Raw genomic sequence first — 19,026 nt, 5'->3', positions numbered from 1 at the left:
TTTAATACTAAAACTGACAAGTATTAAAAATAATGTAGCTATACATTATAAAAAATCATTAAATTATTTTTTTAAATTTACACATGACATTCATGCCATTATACAAATAAAGATATGAATTTTTTAAATACTTTCAGTAGTAAAATTAGATTACGTATCACTTAATTGTATTAAATTTTGATTAAAATTAAATACTTCCTACTCTCACTATAAAAAACAATAAAGAAACATATTTGTAATTTTTAAATTTTATTGGAAATAAAACAACAACAAAGAACAGTATATGAAAATAAATACGTAAACATCAGCTCTGAATTGTCTAGTTACTCAAAAATGAATCTGTTCGATCCACAGGACACCGATTCCGTCCGATACACGATTTCGGCTACGTTGCTCTGGACGTGATCGACCTGATCGCCGAGGATTCAGGCACTTACACCTGCCGCGCAGTGAATCTCGTCGGCAGTGACGAAGTTTCCTGCACGTTGTCTTGTCGGTCGACCGCCCAGGTCTTGACGGACACGCAAAACGAGCTCGGCCTCGAGCGCATTCACTATCTCGAAGACAGGACCAAGTACCACCGACAAGAAGTTGTCGAAGAAACAACAACTCAGGCGCCGATTTTCACCACGTCGTTGAACAACGTGGAGATAAAGGAAGGACAGAGAGCTCATTTTGAATGCCGATTGATACCAGTGTCCGATGTAACGATGAAAGTCGAATGGTTCCACAACAACAAGCCAGTCAAGGCTGGATCTAGATTCGTCGAGACGAATAACTTTGGCTTCGTCGCGCTGGACATTATGTATGCGTACCCTGAAGATTCTGGCACGTACACTTGTCGAGCGAAGAATATCATTGGCGAAGCGATTACTTCGGCAACTGCAGTTGTGCACTGTAAGTTTCGTCTTTTGGAGTTAATTTTTTGGAATAATAGAATTTGTTAAATTCTTCGAGATATTTATCTTATAGTTTTAATTTATAGTTACTTATAGTTTTTAATTTATAATTTCTAATTTGGAATTTATAATTTATAATTTATAATTTATAATTTATAGTTTATAATTGTTTAATTGTTTCATTTTATATTTTCCTATTTTTCTATTTTTCTATTTTTCTAATTTTCTAAATTTCTAATTTTACCATTTTTGTGGAATATTTCTCATCGTAAACCTTCTTTTTAATACTCTAGAAAATAATCTGTTCTATACTATTATACATAGAAACAATAATACGATTTAAATCATTGTTGTAACAGCTTCCAAGATAGCTACAAATTCCCAGATTTCAAAGAACGATTCTTTCAAATGTCCTAGACATGAATAATAAAAATGATAATTCGTTTTAAACAGCGAAAAAATCAATCTACATGGAAACTCAAAACGAGGAGACCCTGCAACGTCTTCGCTACCTGGAGGATACTTCGCGTTACCAACGCAAAACCACAACGGAGGAGACAGTTACGCAAGCACCAGTCTTCACGATGCCTATCAAGGACCTCAAAGTCGCTGAAAATCAAGCAGCCCACTTCGAAGCTCGCGTTATTCCTGTCGGCGACTCTAAGTTGAAAGTTGAATGGTTGCGAAACGGAGTTCCCATCTCAGCTTGTGAGTGCCATTTCCCATTTTCAATTATTATTATGATTTCCTGTACAGTATTCTACATTTTACCTAATTAACCAATTGCTCATTTTAAACACGACAATTGTTTTGCACAAAATGTTAAAGTTGACACTGCCTAAACAAGAAATTACATATGAATACAAAAGTATTGGCATATGAATACTTGCTAAAAAAAATATTTAAAAATTAGTGGATACACATTGAGAAGAGACATTCAAAATTCATTTATTCTTCGCTTGACAATGGTGATTTTCTCTACAGCTAATCGCGTGACCACGATGCACGATTTCGGATACGTCGCTCTGAACATGAAATATGTGAACCCTGAAGACTCAGGTACTTACACTTGCCGTGCAGTGAACGATCTCGGAGAAGCAGTCACGTCTGCTACACTCTTCGTACAATGTAAGTTACACGCGTGTGAACATAGTATCTAGTATCTATAAGTAATTTTTATAATGGAGCTTCAATTTTGTTCAGCACCGTTTTTCGTAAGCTACAAATGTGCTTTCACTTTGCAGAAACGTTAGCTAACACGTAGACATAATATATTCTGTGTGCATCGAATTTCTTTCAGGTATCCGGTAGAATGTTCGTAGTTTTTCTTCTATTTTTCGATGTATTTTTGTGTTTTTCGCAAAAGATGTCTGTAACGCTGGAAAATGCTTCTATGTAAATATTTTTCGCAATTACCAGCTCCGCGACAAATTTTTACTACGAACACAAGTTTTTTTTATACCTACCTGACATAGCTCAATAACACTTAATTTTAACGAGCACTATTTATTTACTTCACACATCTCACCTTTTGTCAATTAGTACCATATCTCTGCCCAATAGATGATTTGTTTGTCCTGAATACATTTCTGGGGTGCTGATAGATGTCTTCCCCTTGCTCGAATTTATTTAAATGACATATTTCTTCAAAAACCTGTATACATATCTCACCTACAAATTTTATCACTACCAGATTCACGAATGCCAATTGCATACTTCGTTGTTCCTACTTTTTCAATAATTATGTATTTTATCAGCTGTATATATTATCGTATTCAAATATTAGAAATTAAGGGACGAAATACGAAAGAGATAATCAACACACAGACTCACATCATTGCATCGATCAAAATCAGAATTAACAAAAATATACATTCTGAAAGATCAAATTAAAAAACAATTATCACTCTGCAACCCTTCAGGCACACCTCCTTTTAGTCTCCAATGTGAATACAATGACAACGAAAGTGTCATTTCATTACTTCAAACTAGAGACGACCGAACAGAAACCATTTTTCCAATTTAAAATAAATTAATCACCATTCACAACATGAATACATAACAGAACCAGCACACTGACAAAAAACTACTCTTCCCCCGACACAGCGAAAGCAGCGCTTCAATTGGAGTCGCAGCACGAGAGCGCGCTGTCGAAGATCCAGGCACTGGAAGACACCAGCAGGTACCAGCGCCGCGAAGAAGAGGAGATCGTCGTGAAAGAGAAGCCCCGGTTCACTGTCCAACTGAACGGGCCGACCAGCCTGGTCGAGGGGCAAAGCGCACACTATGAGTGCCGCATAGAACCGTACCCAGACCCGACCATGAAAGTCGAGTGGTTCCATAACGGCAAACCACTGTCCACCGGTCACAGGTACAGGACCACGTGCGACTTCGGGTTCGCAGCGCTCGACGTGCTGACCGTGTACGCCGAAGACTCTGGCACGTACACCTGCCAGGCCACCAACAAACTTGGATCGGCGCAGAGCTCGATCAATCTGACCGTGAAATGTAAGTTGCTAACCTGATGAATCGGCCAGGCTCTACTAGCTACAGGATTGTAGTTTCCTTTTGAGAGGAGTTTGAGCTTGGAGCTACAATAGAAGTATCTTTCATTTGAAATGTTGTTATTCAATGGTGCAGATCGTTTGTTGCGACTTGATTATTTGTTTTAAATTATTTTACTTTGGGTTATAAGTGTTTCGACTGTTTTCAAAATTTTTTGGTTTGTTAGGTGTATTATTGATTTTTTTTTTACCTTTTTGAAATTAGTTTATTTACGAGTTTTATTGTAAGTTTTTCTTTTTATTAGTTGGTTTCTTAGATAATGAAAGAGATTTTTTAGTTATGTATTGACGAGTTCAGAAGATTTCATTTGATCTATATATTATGACATTAACTTAAAGTTTTATTTATTTATTTATTTATTAGGCTATTATTTTGCTTTATACAATTGATACTTATAAATATTCACAAACTCCTCTCACGAGTAAGTCGCATAGAGACAGTAATTGAACATATTCGCGTGCTTTATGAAAGTCTCTGTCTTCGACGCTTATAGCTTCCACTGCTTAGAGACACGTTTATAATCCGCTTCCGTAGTGTACACTCAATGGTTGTTTTGCTTCTCTTTAGGTGTATCTCGTTGTTTTTCTTTTATTATTATTATTCGTCATTGTCAATTATGAATCGTTCTCAAACCTTCTTCCTTCATATAAATCCATATTGTTCTATCTAAAAAACAAGACCACTTTAACGAATAATGATTTGTAGCTCGCGCCTCGATCATCCGTGAAACGCAACACGAAAGCGCTCTGAAGAAGATACAGTACCTCGAAGACGACTCGCGTTACAAGCGTGTCGATGAGGAGGAATTGATTATCGCCGAGAAACCGAAATTCGGTCGTCCATTGAAGAACATTGAACACCTTCCCGAGGGCAAGAGTGCTCATCTTGAGGCCACTTTAACACCTGTAAACGATCCAACGATGGTGGTAGAGTGGTACAGGGATGGAAGACCGATTCCGCAAGGTCACAAGTTCAAGACCACTTATGATTTCGGATATGTTGCCCTGGACATCCTCTATGCTTATCCGGAGGACTCTGGAACCTACATGTGCAAAGCCAGAAACGCTGTCGGCGAGGCTGTTACCACTTGCGTGATTAGCGTTGACTGTGAGTATTTAAACAAACGTAATGTGGGAAAGATGAAAAAACTGGTCGTATTTTGAAAAAAATGTTGAAACTTTTCGAAAAAGTATCACTTATTGCAATACGTTATGAAAATATTGCACTTTTTAAGTTAAATATTCAAATTCATTTATCGTTACGTAAATTGTTGTAAAAAAATATGCATTTAAAACTAATGTATGGAAATAAGAATTGCTCGGAGAATCTTGGGATTTCGATGTGAATTAAAAATTATTTCGTAGTTTACCGTCGACAACGTCAGATCGCGAACGAATGGTATAACCTTTTGAAATGCCAAAATTTCTGAGTTGTTCAGACCGAAAATTTCTTTTCAATGAACTCGGCGAAAAGAATAGAAATTCAAGATTTTTCGTTTTATTCAAACAGCGAAACAAGGCCTCTTCTTGGACACGTTGGACGCCCAGCGTTTGCAGAAGATTCGCGAGCTGGAGACAGTGGAGGTGAAACAAGAAGTCGAGAAAGAGGTTGTGCACCAGAAGCCCGTTTTCCTGACACCGCTGAACAACCTGGATCATCTAAAGGAGGGCGAGCATGCTCATTTAGAATGCCGCGTCGAACCTATCAACGATCCAAACTTGAAGATAGAATGGTAATTATTCAATTTCATTGGAAACTTTGATTACAACTTTCAAAATATGATTAAATTGCTTGTTTCGTAACTATAAAAATATTAGTGAGAATACAAAACTTTGAGTCCCAATTTCTATAAATATAATCTCGAGAAGTTTTTTTGGAAAGAGACCGATGTTTCGTGCATTTATCATATTTATATATAATATACAATATTAAGTAATATAAAAGACCAAACTACATAGCTGAATTGACTTTTTAAATAGGTTCGTAAATGGTGTCGCTGTAAGAACTGGACATCGCTTCCGCAAGACCCACGATTTTGGATACGTTGCACTTGATATTCTGTATACCTATCCTGAAGACTCAGGCACTTACATGTGCAAAGCTACTAATTTGGCTGGCGAGGCTGTCAACACTTGTACCATCAAAGTAGGCTGTAAGTACTAATATTGAAAGTATAATTTACGAAGGAATCTTCCAAAATAAATAATTAAGTACTTTTCATGTAAAAAATCTTAATTGTTAACATAATAGTCAAGGTATACAAGGTTAAATTATTTTGCAATGGAAAATTGAATTTTGTAAAAAAAAATATTCAGCGCGCCAATAGCAGGTTTCTTCTTGTTTGATATTTGTCTATAAAAATATTAAATTTATAAAACATAATTTCGAAAATTAGATAATACGTCGCAAACAATCCAGAGAAAATTAAATTCAGTAGCATCTATAATTTTGTTATAATAAAACCGAGAATATAAGAGATTTTATCCGAAGACTTCAATGCTTGGTAGAAAAAGTTTCGCAAAAGATTCGTGCCGTTTGCACGTATATTACGTATAGCTTAGACGGCACGACTTATTTGTATATTACTATACTTTGTTTGAAAAACATTTTTTTTCATCTCTACATTGAACTAATTCACAACAACTTATTAATATTAATAGCGAAATATAAACGCTACCCTCCCCCAAGTTTTCGTCCCGTGAAATCTCCCGAAAATATGAACACAGCTGAAATCTATACCGAGAGAAGAAATTATTGCTCGCCATCAATTCAAAGAGAAAATTTGACGAGTATGAAACCTAAATTCGGATCATTCTCTTTAACAGCATGCAAATGTAACAAACAATTTATCGAATCTCGTCAAATACAAGATCATCACTTTCTTCCAAAGAATCGATACAAGCCATCGACTAATCTCTGCTGCAAGATTGAAAATGAAATTCGTTTCGCAGGGAGAAGAAAATCCGAATCAAATTTCAATAATTATGAATATGTTAATAAGAGAGATAAATTAAGAAATACTTGCCAAAGCGCGAAGTCTCATTGCAGTGGTCGTCGCGTTACATTTCAAGGTTTGCATGAGAAACCTTGTCGAGCCGAACAAATCAAAATATACAGAACTAATTGATGTTTGTTACTGTTGAAGTAAAAAAGAAGATACATTAATCACGAACAAACTATAATAGTAATTTATAAATTGCATTGTTCCTTCTATATAATTTTGAAACTGAAATAGTGATATACTTAACGTAAAATTCTTTTTTACAGCTCGCCGTAGTATTCTCCTGGACACACAACATCCCGATGGTTTAGAAAAGATTCGCGAACTCGAAGCCCATGGACATCCAGCCCGTTTGGAAGTCGAAGAACCACCAGTGACTCCTCCAAGATTCGTCACTGAACTAAGGGTAAAAATTTGTATAATTCTATTCTTTACAATTTTCAATCACGGTTGGGCAAAAATAAAAATTATTCTAAAATATAATAATAAACATTCATTTAAAATAATTATTCAAGAAAATTCATTGTATCCAAATGTAAACCATACGAATATTTATAGTATTTATCATAATCGTTTAACATTGAACCGAGAAAATTTTATTTTGTAAAAAAAAATCATGATTTTATTTTATACAGAGAAGTTCTAACATATTGTACACAAATAATTCTAATCATCAGAAGTACTCATTTATTCCAAAAAATTCTGATTCCCAACCCTAAAAGAAACCAATTTTTTAATCAATTGTTCAATTTTTCAGGGTACCACTGAAGTGTACGAAGGCCAAACAGCTCACTTCGAGTGTCAAGTGGAGCCTCTTCACGATGCCAACTTAAGAATCGAGTTCTTCCACAATGGCAAGCCTCTGCCATCAGCTTCCCGATTCCATGTGACCTTTGACTTTGGATACGTGGCTTTGGACATCGGCCACGCAGTTCCTGAAGACGCAGGACAGTATTCTGTCCGAGCGATCAACGCTCTCGGACAATGCGTCTCATCGATCGAACTCAAAGTTATTCCACGCGACAATATTATCCTCGACTCGCAGCGTCCTGAAGGCATGGACAAAATCCGCGAGCTCGAAGCTCAGCAGCCCTGGAAGAGACCGGAGATACCGGAACCGCAGACCAGGCAACGGCCAGTTTTCACTCAGCCTTTGCAGAACATTGACGCTATTCCCGAGGGACAGACTGCTCACTTCGAGTGCAGGCTGATACCTGTGGGAGACCCTACAATGAAGGTCGAGTGGTTCAGGAACGAAGTTCCTCTCGAGACAAGTGAGTTGTTTTAGCAGTGTTGAGTTCTTCGAGTTTGTTTTCTTTCTACTTGAAAATGGAATAATTCCAGTAATTGTAAAATAGAAAAACTACAATCATTTTGATAGGCACTGTGATTCTATTGATAAATTAAATTTCGTTGGACCACGTGGTGCTTATTTTAGTTCATGAAACTATCAATATTAATACTTTTTTAGTGAAATAAAATTCTAATTGATAAAAGATATGAGTCCTTACTTTTTGATAGTTAGGATCAATATAGCCAACGTTGGTTTATTGTTTTAATTATTGAATTCCTCATGAAATGTCTTAACTTCTCAATATTTAGGCTCTAGAATTACCAAAGTCCACGATTTCGGATTCGTGTCCCTGGATATTACTCACGTGCGCGAGGAGGATGAAGGTGTCTACATGTGCCGTGCTACCAACGCGCTTGGTGAAGCGGTCACTACAGCTTCAATGAAGATCAAGAGTCGGTATCATTATTCTCAAACCAATTTCTCTTAGAAATATTAACTGTTACTGATTGTGATGATTTTTTGTATACAGGTAAAGCTAGTATACAATTAGACACCCAACACCCTGAAGCCCAACGCAAGATCGCACAGCTTGAAGCTGACAAACCAGGCCGTGCTGAAGAGCCAGATAAAGTATTCGACAAACCGATCTTCACGCAACTGTTGACGGGTCCCACAGAATTGTGGGAAGGACAAATGGCTAGATACGAGTGCAGAGTCGTACCTGTTGGTGATGGCAGTTTGAGATTCGAATGGTACATAAACGGAGTTGAACTGAAAATGGGTAAGCATTTCCCAGATCATAGAAGAAAATAAAAAATAGACTTATTTAATTTAATTAAAACAAACGGTCGCTTATAAACCATAAAACCTTCAAGTAGAGAACACGTTGAATGTGACACAAATAAAAATATAATTTTCACATATTTTTCCGAACTCCACTCAATGTCTTATTAGTCTTCTCCAAATTATATTTTAGAACATATATTTCATTAAACAAGAATCATGACATAAAAATTATTCACGTCGAGGAACACCTATTTTTAAATTCCTCTTCAATAATAACTAACACAATTGTTTCCCTCAGGTTCTCGTTTCCACGTGAGCCACGACTTCGGTTACGTGACTCTCGACATCCTGAAAGTCATACCCGAAGACTCCGGCGTGTACACGTGCAAGGCGATCAACAAAGCCGGAGAAGCAGTATCCTCTATATCTCTGAAAGTGAAAGCCCGCTCAGCCATCGATGCAGACAGCCTGCAACCGGACGCTTGGCAGAAGATCCAACTGAAAGAAGCCGAGATGAACAAGGTCCCAGAAATGTTCGTGGACACTACACCCCAACAAGCACCGGTGTTCACCAAACATCTAGAGAGCTTCGACAAACTAGTCGAGGGCCAGCACGTCTACCTTGAAGCCCAAGTCGAGCCAAGAGCAGATCCCAATCTTCGAGTGGAATGGTTCAAGAATGGAATATCCCTACAAACAGGAACGAGACTTCGCAGCACCTTCGACTTTGGCCTGGTGACTCTGTCTATAAACGGTCTAAGAGCAGATGACTCAGCAATTTACACCTGCAAAGCTACAAATCTACTTGGAGAAGCTGTATCCACTTGCAGCTTGAAGATCGTCGATCGTCATTGGTTGCTAGGTGACACTCTTCATCCCGATGCTCTTCCCAAGATTGACGCCCTGGAACAACCTCAGGTGACCAGCGCAGAACAACCAGAGCCTACCTATGAGGAGCCAGTCTTCATTACTCACTTGAACAACGTAGAATGTATCGAAGGTGACAACGTCCACTTCGAGTGCAACGTGGAGCCTTCTAAAGACCCAACGATGAAGATCGAATGGTTCATCAATGGAAAGCCCCTGCCATCTGGAGCGAGGTACAAATCGACTTACGACTTTGGTTATGTTGCTCTAGACATCAACCATGCTTATGAAGAAGACTCTGGTGTAGTGATCGTGAAAGCAACTAATTCAAAGGGCTCTGCACAGACATCTGGAACGTTGAAGTGCATCAGCAAGCAGAACATCTATCTTCAGACCCAGCATCCTCAAGGAGAAGCTGGTCTGCAGAAAGTCAAAGAAGCAGAGGACGCTTACTTGTCCAAATATAAGAGACCTGATGAAGGCCCTGAGCATGAATACCCTAAACCAATCTGGACAGTTCCCCTGCAGCCTGAATTCAAACTTGGTGAGTCTGAACCTCTTCACTTGGAGGGCCAGGTGGAGCCTAAGGAGGATCCTAATTTGAAGATCGAATGGTACTTCAATGGCAAGGCTTTGGAACATGGGTCCAGGTTCAAGATGACCAGCGACTTTGGATTTGTTACATTGGATCTGACCGATGTCTACGACAGAGACTCCGGTATATACACATGCAAAGCTTACAACAAAGCTGGAGAAGCTTTCACATCCACTACAGTGTACTGCTCGACGAAGGAGAACATCATTGAGAGATCTCAACATCCTAAGGGTAAAGAGGGTCTGGAAGCTATCCAAGACCTAGAGGAGTCTCTGAAACGCCAAGAAGGCGGACCACCAGAAAGCGAAGAGGGACATCCTCCAGTGTTCACCTCGCAGTTCGAAAACTTAACCAACCTGTCCGAAGGCGAAATCGCTCACTTCGAAGCTTCCCTTACTCCAACTGGTGACCAAACGATGGTCGTCGAATGGTTCTACAATGGCAAACCACTGGAAGCTAGTCATCGCACTAGAACAGTCTACGCGTTTGGCATGGTTGTTCTCGAAGTGCTAGGTACTAAAATCGAAGACTCCGGCACTTATTCTTGCAGAGCAACCAACAAATGGGGCAAAGCTGAAATCAGCGTACAGCTAGAGTGTGTTGACAAGTCGAAGGGTCAGAAGCCCAAGTTCACTACTCAGATTCAATCTCTGGAAGGCTTGAAAGATGGCCAATCAGCGCACTTCGAGTGCACGCTAATTCCTGTTGGCGATCCTCATATGAAGGTCGAATGGTTCCACAATGGTCAGCCTTTGAGACATTCCTCAAGGTTCAAAATGGTGTCTGACTTCGGTTTCGTGGTGATGGACATAGCTGGAGTGATGGCACACGACACTGGCGAGTATGTCTGCAAGGCAAGCAATAAATATGGCGAGGACTACACCAAGGCAACTTTGAGGTGCTTCGGCAAGAGTGGAGTGTATCTTGACTCCCTTCAGCCCGATTCCCTTGCTAGGATCCGCGAGCTGGAGAGCTATGGCGGCGAACAACCTGCTACGCCTACCACACCAGTCGCTGAACCTCCTAAGTTCATCACACAGATTACTGACATTACCAAACTTGTTGAAGGACAGTCTGCTCACTTCGAGGCTAGACTGACACCAGTGACTGACCCTGATTTGAAGGTTGAATGGTACTACAATGGGAAGAAACTTCCTCATGGACATCGTTACAGGACCTTCCACGATTTTGGCATTGTTATCTTGGACATACTTTACTGCTACGAGGAGAATTCTGGAGTATACGAGTGCAGGGCTTTTAATAAGTATGGAGAGGATACAACGAAGGCAACATTGAAGTGCTACTCCAAGGCTAGCTTGATCTTGGAGTCCCAGTTGCCTAAGGGTATGGAGGGTGGTTTAGAGAAGATCCAAACGCTAGAGGATTCAATGATCAGGACGAGGGACGAGAAAGTGACCGAAGAACGTGGAAAGGCTCCGGTGTTCACCGTGCCGCTGAGCAATATCGATGGCCTTCGCGAGGGCGAGAGCGCGCACTTTGAAGCTAGACTTACGCCTACCGACGATCCCAAGTTAAAGGTAATATTGCGTTGTTTTATGGATTTCTATTCTTTCTTAATTTTATTAATTTATTATTTATTATTTCAATAGCACTGCTAGTGTCGCTGTTTCATTGATTAGTCAAATTGAATTAATTGGAATTAACCTTATTGTTTAGATTCATATCAAATTTAAATTCTCAAGCATTAAAATTTTACAATTACACAATTCTATAGTATCAAACGAATCTTTAAAGGACGATATAAAAATATTTTTAAAAATCCAGATTAACAAAACTGAAGTAACATCTGACCGTTACAGGTCGAATGGTTCTGGAACGGAAAACCATTGCGAACCGGTTCCCGTTTCCGCACGTTCTGCGACTTCGGCTTCGTGATCCTCGAGATCTCGCCGATCTACCCAGAAGACTCCGGCGAGTACAGCTGTCGCGCTTCGAACGAGTACGGCGAAGCTGTCACCACCTGCACGATGAAGTGCACTGGAAAACGCAGTATAATCTTAGAGTCGCAGTTACCTAAGGGAATGGAGAGCACCATCGACAAGATCGCCGAGCTTGAAGGCCTAGGAAACGAGCCCAGCGCAGCTACACCTGAAGATGACACCGGCAAGCCACCGGAATTTGTCACGACACCATCTGATTTAACACTAACAGAAAACTCTCTGGCTCACTTCGAGTGCAGGCTGACACCTATCAATGACTCCAGCATGAGAGTCGAATGGTTCCACAACGGAAAGCCTCTTCTAGCTGGCAGCAGGATCAAAACCATTCATGACTTCGGCTTCGTCATTTTGGAGGTCGCTAACTGCTACCAACGTGACTCTGGTTTATACACCTGCAAAGCGACCAATCGCCACGGCGAAGCTACCGTGTCCTGCAAGCTGCAGGTCCGTGGACGTCAAGGCATCATCCTGGAACCCCAATTGCCTACCAACTTCAAGACTGGAACAGAGAGCATTCAGAAACTGGAAGAGGCTCTCTACAAGAGGGATGAAATTCTGACCGAAGAAGAGACACCTAATCCTCCTAAGTTTACCGTAGAGCTGAAAGATATCGAAGTCGAGGAAGGAGCGCCTAGTCACTTTGATTGTAGAGTAGAGCCTGTTGGAGATTCTACCATGCGTATCGACTGGTTCCACAATGGACGATCATTCGCGACTGGCTCCAGAGTTCATCAGATAAACGACTTTGGCTTCATTTCTTTGGATATGTCTTATACCTACGCCAGGGACAGTGGAGAATACGTTTGCAGAGCTACTAATAAGTGGGGATCTGCTACTACTAAAGCTACCATCACTTGTAAATGTAAGTAAAAGACTAGAATATCGATTAAATATTGAATGTAGTAAAGGTAAATGTTACAAATTGATTCTGAAAGAAGGATGTAGATCAATTCTTTTTTAATAAATTTTTAGTAAATTATTTTTTAAATAGCTTCTCTCAAAAGTATTTAAGTCTTTTCAATAATTGTAGAAGAGAAGGCTAGACATAAGTTATTTCGGCTTGTCTAATAATTTTGTTATTAATCGTGGTATTAAAATTTGCGAAGTATGTAATTAGTTTTTTTATCGAAAATTGATTATGAGAAGCGTTAATTTATCGATGAATAATACATTTTTCTAATGTTTTAGCTAAGAAAACTATTGACTTCGAGTCCCAGCTGCCATCAGGCATGAGCGGCGAGAAACTGAAGGAATTGGAACGCGGACCAATCAGCGAACCACCACCGGAAGAGCAGGTGCCGCGACAGCCGCCGAAATTCATCACTCAAATCCAATCGGCGACCGTTGATGAATCCGAACCCGTCAGGTTCGAGTGTCGCGTGGAACCAAAGGATGACCCGAATTTGCGTATCGAGTGGTACCGCAATGGAAAATTGATTCCAGCTGGTCACAGATACAGGAGCACGTATGACATGGGATTCGTGTCCATGGACATCCTGTATGTCTATCCAGAGGATTCAGGAGAATACGTGTGCAAGGCCGTCAATGACTTTGGAGAGGATACTACCAGAGCATCGGTTTCATGCAAAAGTAAGTTAGTTATGAAATTATCTATGAAATATTTTCTATTTGCTATTTTCAAAATGATTTCACCCTTACACCCACACCTCATTTCTTATCGATGTTATAATAATATATTTATAATAATTGATTTATAATTTATATAATAATTTACTTTTTGTATTTTCGTTGAAAAATGATTATGCATTGGATCTCTATCTTTTTTTTTATTATTTTACATTAATTCATATTAGTTGAATAAAAAAATAGATTCTAAGTTCTAGATATTTATATTTTCCATTTTTGAAACTTAGTGTTTTACTTAGTATTAGTTTTAATATTTAATTCTTGAAAAATTCACTTTATAATTCCCAGCTCCCTGTTTCTAACAATCAAGACATTTGAAACTTACTTATTTTATGTAATATTAAGTTTGATTCTCGAATTTCATTCTCGAAGAACCCTTCTTATACTCACCTACCTTTGGATAGCCAAAAAATTGTTGTCATTTGGTGCTGTTAATCCTTGTTAATAGAGAAATTTCTTTAAAATATATGTAGTAAAAAGTAAAAATAAAGAAGCTGGAGTTAGTCGATTTGGAAAATGAGCCTTTCAAATAACATTGCGTTAAAAACGGTAGATATAATATCATCGTCCGTCCACTCTCATTTATTCGTCTCCAATCTGCTTGTCAGGACTACCGAGCATCATTTTGCAAAATCAAGTGCCAAAGGGCATGAAGAAATCGGAAGCGTTGATGCAAATGGAAGCGACCATCAAGAAATACACATCCGAAGTTCATTTAACGGAAGACGACCTATACGACGCGGACAAGAAACAACCCCCACGTTTCGTTACCCAGATACAAGACCAAACCGAGTTGGTCGAGATGAACAGCACGAAGTTCGAGTGCCAATTGGCGCCAGTCGGCGACCCGAATATGAAGGTCGAATGGTTCTTCAACGGCAAACCGCTGCCGCAGAAGAACAGGTTCACGCCGATCTACGATTTCGGCTACGTAGCAATGAACTTCGGCTGGGTCTACCCAGAAGACAGCGGAGAGTATCTTTGCAGGGCGACGAACCTTTACGGCATGGACGAAACGCGCGCCGTGATCCGAACTGCCGGAAAGCCTGGCATCATTTACGAGTCCCAGCTGCCTAAAGGCATGAAGAGTATCGAGAAGATCAGAGAAATGGAAGCTGCATGGCAAATGTGAGTATTTCGATAGTAGATAGACTTTATTAAGTTTTGGAAAAAATTATATTAAACCTTTTGCACTCTGGAAGCGTCTGTCAGTTGCTATTTGATTCGACACAGTAAAATAGATAAAATTTACAATTCTATGTTAAATTTTGTATAGAGTAATATATGCAACACTGGAATAAAATAGGTCAGTTCCTTTGTTAATGCAGGATTTTTTTTTGTGTCAGTTGGAAAAAATATCGTCGATATTTCATCAGAGAATACTGAATATTTATGGTGAAATATATTGCCGTTTATGAAGGGTTAATACATGTGACATAATAGGAAATTTAAAATATTATTTTAAGTAGAATGATAATTTGTTCTGTAATTACTTTATTTTAGAAAAGCTTGAAGAGTTTTGATTATAATTTTGAAAATTTTTAAAGTTTGAATATATGAATTTTATAAATATATAAATGTTGTAGAGTACCTGAGGAAGAAGGTGAAGAAGAAAAGGTGCGAGCACCGCCGACATTCGTCAGCAAACCAGAACCCGTGACTGTCGAAGAAGGCGATTGGTCCAGGTTCTGCTGTCGTGTTACTGGTCATCCTAGACCACGCGTGATGTGGATCATCAACGGACACACCGTGGTTAATGTAAGTTTTAACTATTATTATTGAAAAGAAATAGAAAATTACATATACAAACATTTATAAATTGTTCCTTTTATTATATTTCATCTTTTGAGTTAAACTTTCATAAATAAATCTTTGTTAACTCATAGGTTCAATTAAAATAAGAAACATAAATTATTAATGAATAATTTAATAAAATTTTATGTTACATATTACATCGTATAATTATATATTTCACATTAAAATTTTATTAATTTATTTAGGGATCACGTTACAAGCTCACCTACGACGGCATGTATCACCTGGATATACCAAAAACAAGACAATACGACCACGGAAAGGTCGAAGTGATCGCCAGAAGTTCGGTCGGCGAAGCTCGCACGGAAACGACGTTGACAGTGAAACCAAGGAGCGACGATTATCGCGGAGTGTTGAAGAACTCTCCAAGGCGTAAGTTTATCCTGCAACAGAAACTCTCTTACATAAACGTGTCGTTTTGCATCCTTTGTGTTTCGAATACATCTCAACGCACCATCTGAAATAATTCTACCACACATTAAACTTTTCCAATTTCTATACATGAGACCGACAAAAGGCACATAATTCACATTGTCCAACAAATTTTTAACCTTACTTTAACATATTCTAGCATTCAACAGGTACCTGTTGTAAATTCTAGTGCACTGAATTTCTCTGATTAAAAAACTATTTGTGTATCAATCTGAATTTGCAAGAAATTTAATTCCAAAAATTTTCGGATTCAGACAATTTTATGAACGTAAAAATTTCCTTTCTGTAAGATTAAGTTTTCGAATAAAAACAATGTCTAAGTTCAACGAAATCTCCGAGAATCAGTAAGCGAATGTTGAGAGTACTCTAGAAAAGCGCTAAGAATTTGTTGAACGTCGTCAAACAGTATGAAGTTAGTTGCACACGGCACAAAGGATGCAAGCACATACAAAGAACAAATGAAAATCCGCCAGTAATCGAACAACGGCACAATAATACCACACGAGAGAAGAAAATGTAAAGGAAAACGCGGTTGTTCCCAGTGTAAGCGATCGAGAATGGTAAACGGTAGATCGCGACAACCGTGAACACAGTACATAAAATATCGATACGACACATGCATTCCACTCGAGGCACAGATATAACACTCGAGACCATTATTCGAAAACCAAACACCAAACTTTCATCCCCAAATCCCGTCTCCTCCAATACGAAATGTCACGAAGGAATTCGAAAGATAGCAGAGAGCTTCTTCTTCTTCTTCTACTTCTTCTTCTACTTCTTCTTCTTCTTCTTCCTTCTTCTTCGGGATTCGACGGGCAATCTGTCGAGCAATAAACGCCGTCTAACGTGACGAAAGGTATCGACTGCTCCGTTTCGCAAACAAGCGGCGCTCAGGTATGGAACAATCTATCGAGAAACCACACCACGTTCATTTATTAATTGTTTCTTCATTGTTTTTTTTCCTTTTTTGTTTTCTTTCCGTTAATGTAATCCCGATCTACACGGAGAAAAATATTTCTGACTTTGATTACGTGACTCGCGCTGCTCAAAATAATCCCGAGGATCAGACGAATTAATTAGAATTCATCAGAATAATTCGTCGAATTTTTTTCTTCCTTTTTCTTTCTTCATGGAAAAGTATAAGTAATTATACTTAACGAAGAACGTGGATTTCCTTCGTCTTAATCGATCGTTTCGTCCTGTTCAATGAATCGTGGAATTAGAATGGCATCTCGGAATCCTCGAAATGTTTTCCTCCGTGTTGCTCGACGCCTAATTCACTGGAGAAAACGGGTTTGCTGCTAATTAATGGTTATTCTTAATATTTTTTTTTCTTTCAGAAAAGAAAAGAAACTTCGTTCTCTCTCAGCCTTGTTTTGTTGAAATTTTATTTAATGTATTGTTTCTTCGAGTCCTCGGGTTCACTTGACTACAATCTGATCCGTAATTAGCGCAAATGGTTGAGCAGAGTCCGTATTTCTCAGAGTGCTGTACATGTCGTGTTAGCGTCTACGTTAATCGCACCTAATCGCCGTCAGTTGAAGGAGTTTTGTTACTTATTTTTTGTTTTTTCTTTTTAGAACATTTATGTTCCCTTTTGTCCATACTTCCCTCGGGCGGGTTTCGTGTGACGGAGATCGATCCTTATGAACGATCGATAATTTTAATTAATTAACGACCGACGAGAAAGTTTCTTTTTAATTGAAACTGTCGTCTGGTTAATTTACCGATAAAACTATCGAGCAGAAACTTCAACAAATTTTTATACTCTTTTAATTTTAAAGACGCAGATAAAATTTTGTGTTTTTATTTCAAATAACTTTCGTTTATAATAACTCTTATTTAAAATAACTTTTATTTAATATGAGTCTTATGTAAAATAACTTTATCTACGAACTTCTCAGAAAAGTAAATTTTTCAAAATTGATGTATGAATTTCTACGTATTTGGTAGTTCTAGCGTTTAAAGTGGCACTCGAACTCCGGACACGCAATCGCCAAGTCTTGAAATGTTAGAAATTAGAAACCCTTCCAGAGAATAATGGATGTGTTACTGTTGGAATGATGAACAAAAAAAATGTAAGAAAAGGAATGAAATCGTGTTAACCACGTGCTCTAACTCCAACTGCCCGGATGTCTCTGTCTCCGTAGTTTGGTTTCCGGACACCATGTCCCCCACGTGCTGGAGACGTCGATATGTGTTGCATCGCCAATGAAGTACTGTGTCGTATTTTCCCAGTGGTTCTAGAGAAATTTTCTTGTTGCGAAGATGTCACGTTCCACGATTCTCAAGTAATATATGAAATCCAATCAATTGCAAGTGAAACATTTGATTCCAGATTCAAAGCATTAAATCAAACACTTTAGCAGAATTCTCATAAATGATAAAGTAGAATCAATAAATTGAAAAAGCAAGCTGACCGGCTTTTTAATTGCACATTTCTTATATAACCAACACTGCATTTTTTTAATTAAAAACAAAGAAACATTCGAATTACCAGGATGATTGATATGATAATAAAATATGAAACTTAGTATCTATACGCACATCGAAACGTTGAAATTGAATGAATCGAAACCAAAGAAAAATGGACACTGAATTTAAGAAATGATATTACAATAGCAATAAGTAGTAATAAAGAACTGTTATTAATTAAAATCCTGAAACGTCGCATCTGCGATATGGATTGAATGTTTGCGAGCCTGAACGGGTTCATATTCGTCTAGCATGCGTTGTCTTCCGCGGTGACAATGTAAGAAGGGAGGAGTCTAACGTGTCTTTTCCCTAGCCTGGTATGATTACGGGCTGACCCAATACCAAACGGAACGACAGAACACAGAGCTCGAGAGAGTGTTCGACGAAAGGCATCACAACGTCTCGCAGGGTATCGAGATCGCCACCGAGCACCTTGGTCAGAAAGTGATCAAAGAGCCCGAGACAGAATGGCAGAAATCCGTGAAGAGCAAGAAGAACGAGGATTACTACAACAAGCTGATGAACCTCGAAGAGGAACAGGTGCTGAAGGAGAGCAGACTGAGAGAATCCAGTCACCAGTTCGCCATTCCCGGTGAGAAGATCGTCGCCCACTCCGTGGCTAAGGGGATGGCACAGAAATACGAAGAAACCTTGTACGTATTCGTAGGCTTTAATAGTTATTAGTA

General features: G+C 38.7%; 1 protein-coding gene across 24 annotated transcripts in view; it reads left to right on the top strand.

Moving 5' to 3' along the window:
• The window catches only part of sls (sallimus), a 237,073-nt gene that overhangs the window by 133,798 nt on the left and 84,249 nt on the right, over positions 1-19,026 (top strand). For all 24 annotated transcript variants that reach the window (XM_076369145.1, XM_076369150.1, XM_076369148.1 and 21 more), the window contains 18 exons: positions 355-897; positions 1,353-1,607; positions 1,884-2,027; positions 3,006-3,407; positions 4,170-4,571; positions 4,974-5,196; positions 5,444-5,616; positions 6,732-6,871; positions 7,223-7,739; positions 8,068-8,211; positions 8,289-8,540; positions 8,844-11,545; positions 11,828-12,830; positions 13,157-13,558; positions 14,224-14,743; positions 15,202-15,373; positions 15,616-15,802; positions 18,654-18,993. In XM_076369145.1, coding sequence (XP_076225260.1) covers positions 355-897; positions 1,353-1,607; positions 1,884-2,027; positions 3,006-3,407; positions 4,170-4,571; positions 4,974-5,196; positions 5,444-5,616; positions 6,732-6,871; positions 7,223-7,739; positions 8,068-8,211; positions 8,289-8,540; positions 8,844-11,545; positions 11,828-12,830; positions 13,157-13,558; positions 14,224-14,743; positions 15,202-15,373; positions 15,616-15,802; positions 18,654-18,993 — 8,521 coding nt within the window. The remainder of the gene's footprint in view (positions 1-354; positions 898-1,352; positions 1,608-1,883; positions 2,028-3,005; positions 3,408-4,169; positions 4,572-4,973; positions 5,197-5,443; positions 5,617-6,731; positions 6,872-7,222; positions 7,740-8,067; positions 8,212-8,288; positions 8,541-8,843; positions 11,546-11,827; positions 12,831-13,156; positions 13,559-14,223; positions 14,744-15,201; positions 15,374-15,615; positions 15,803-18,653; positions 18,994-19,026) is intronic.

This window comes from Nomia melanderi, chromosome 7 (assembly GCF_051020985.1).
Source record: "Nomia melanderi isolate GNS246 chromosome 7, iyNomMela1, whole genome shotgun sequence".
Taxonomy (NCBI): Eukaryota; Metazoa; Arthropoda; class Insecta; order Hymenoptera; family Halictidae; genus Nomia; species Nomia melanderi.
The sequence above is the reverse complement of the archived record's forward strand: the minus strand, read 5'-3'. Positions and strand labels throughout refer to the sequence as shown.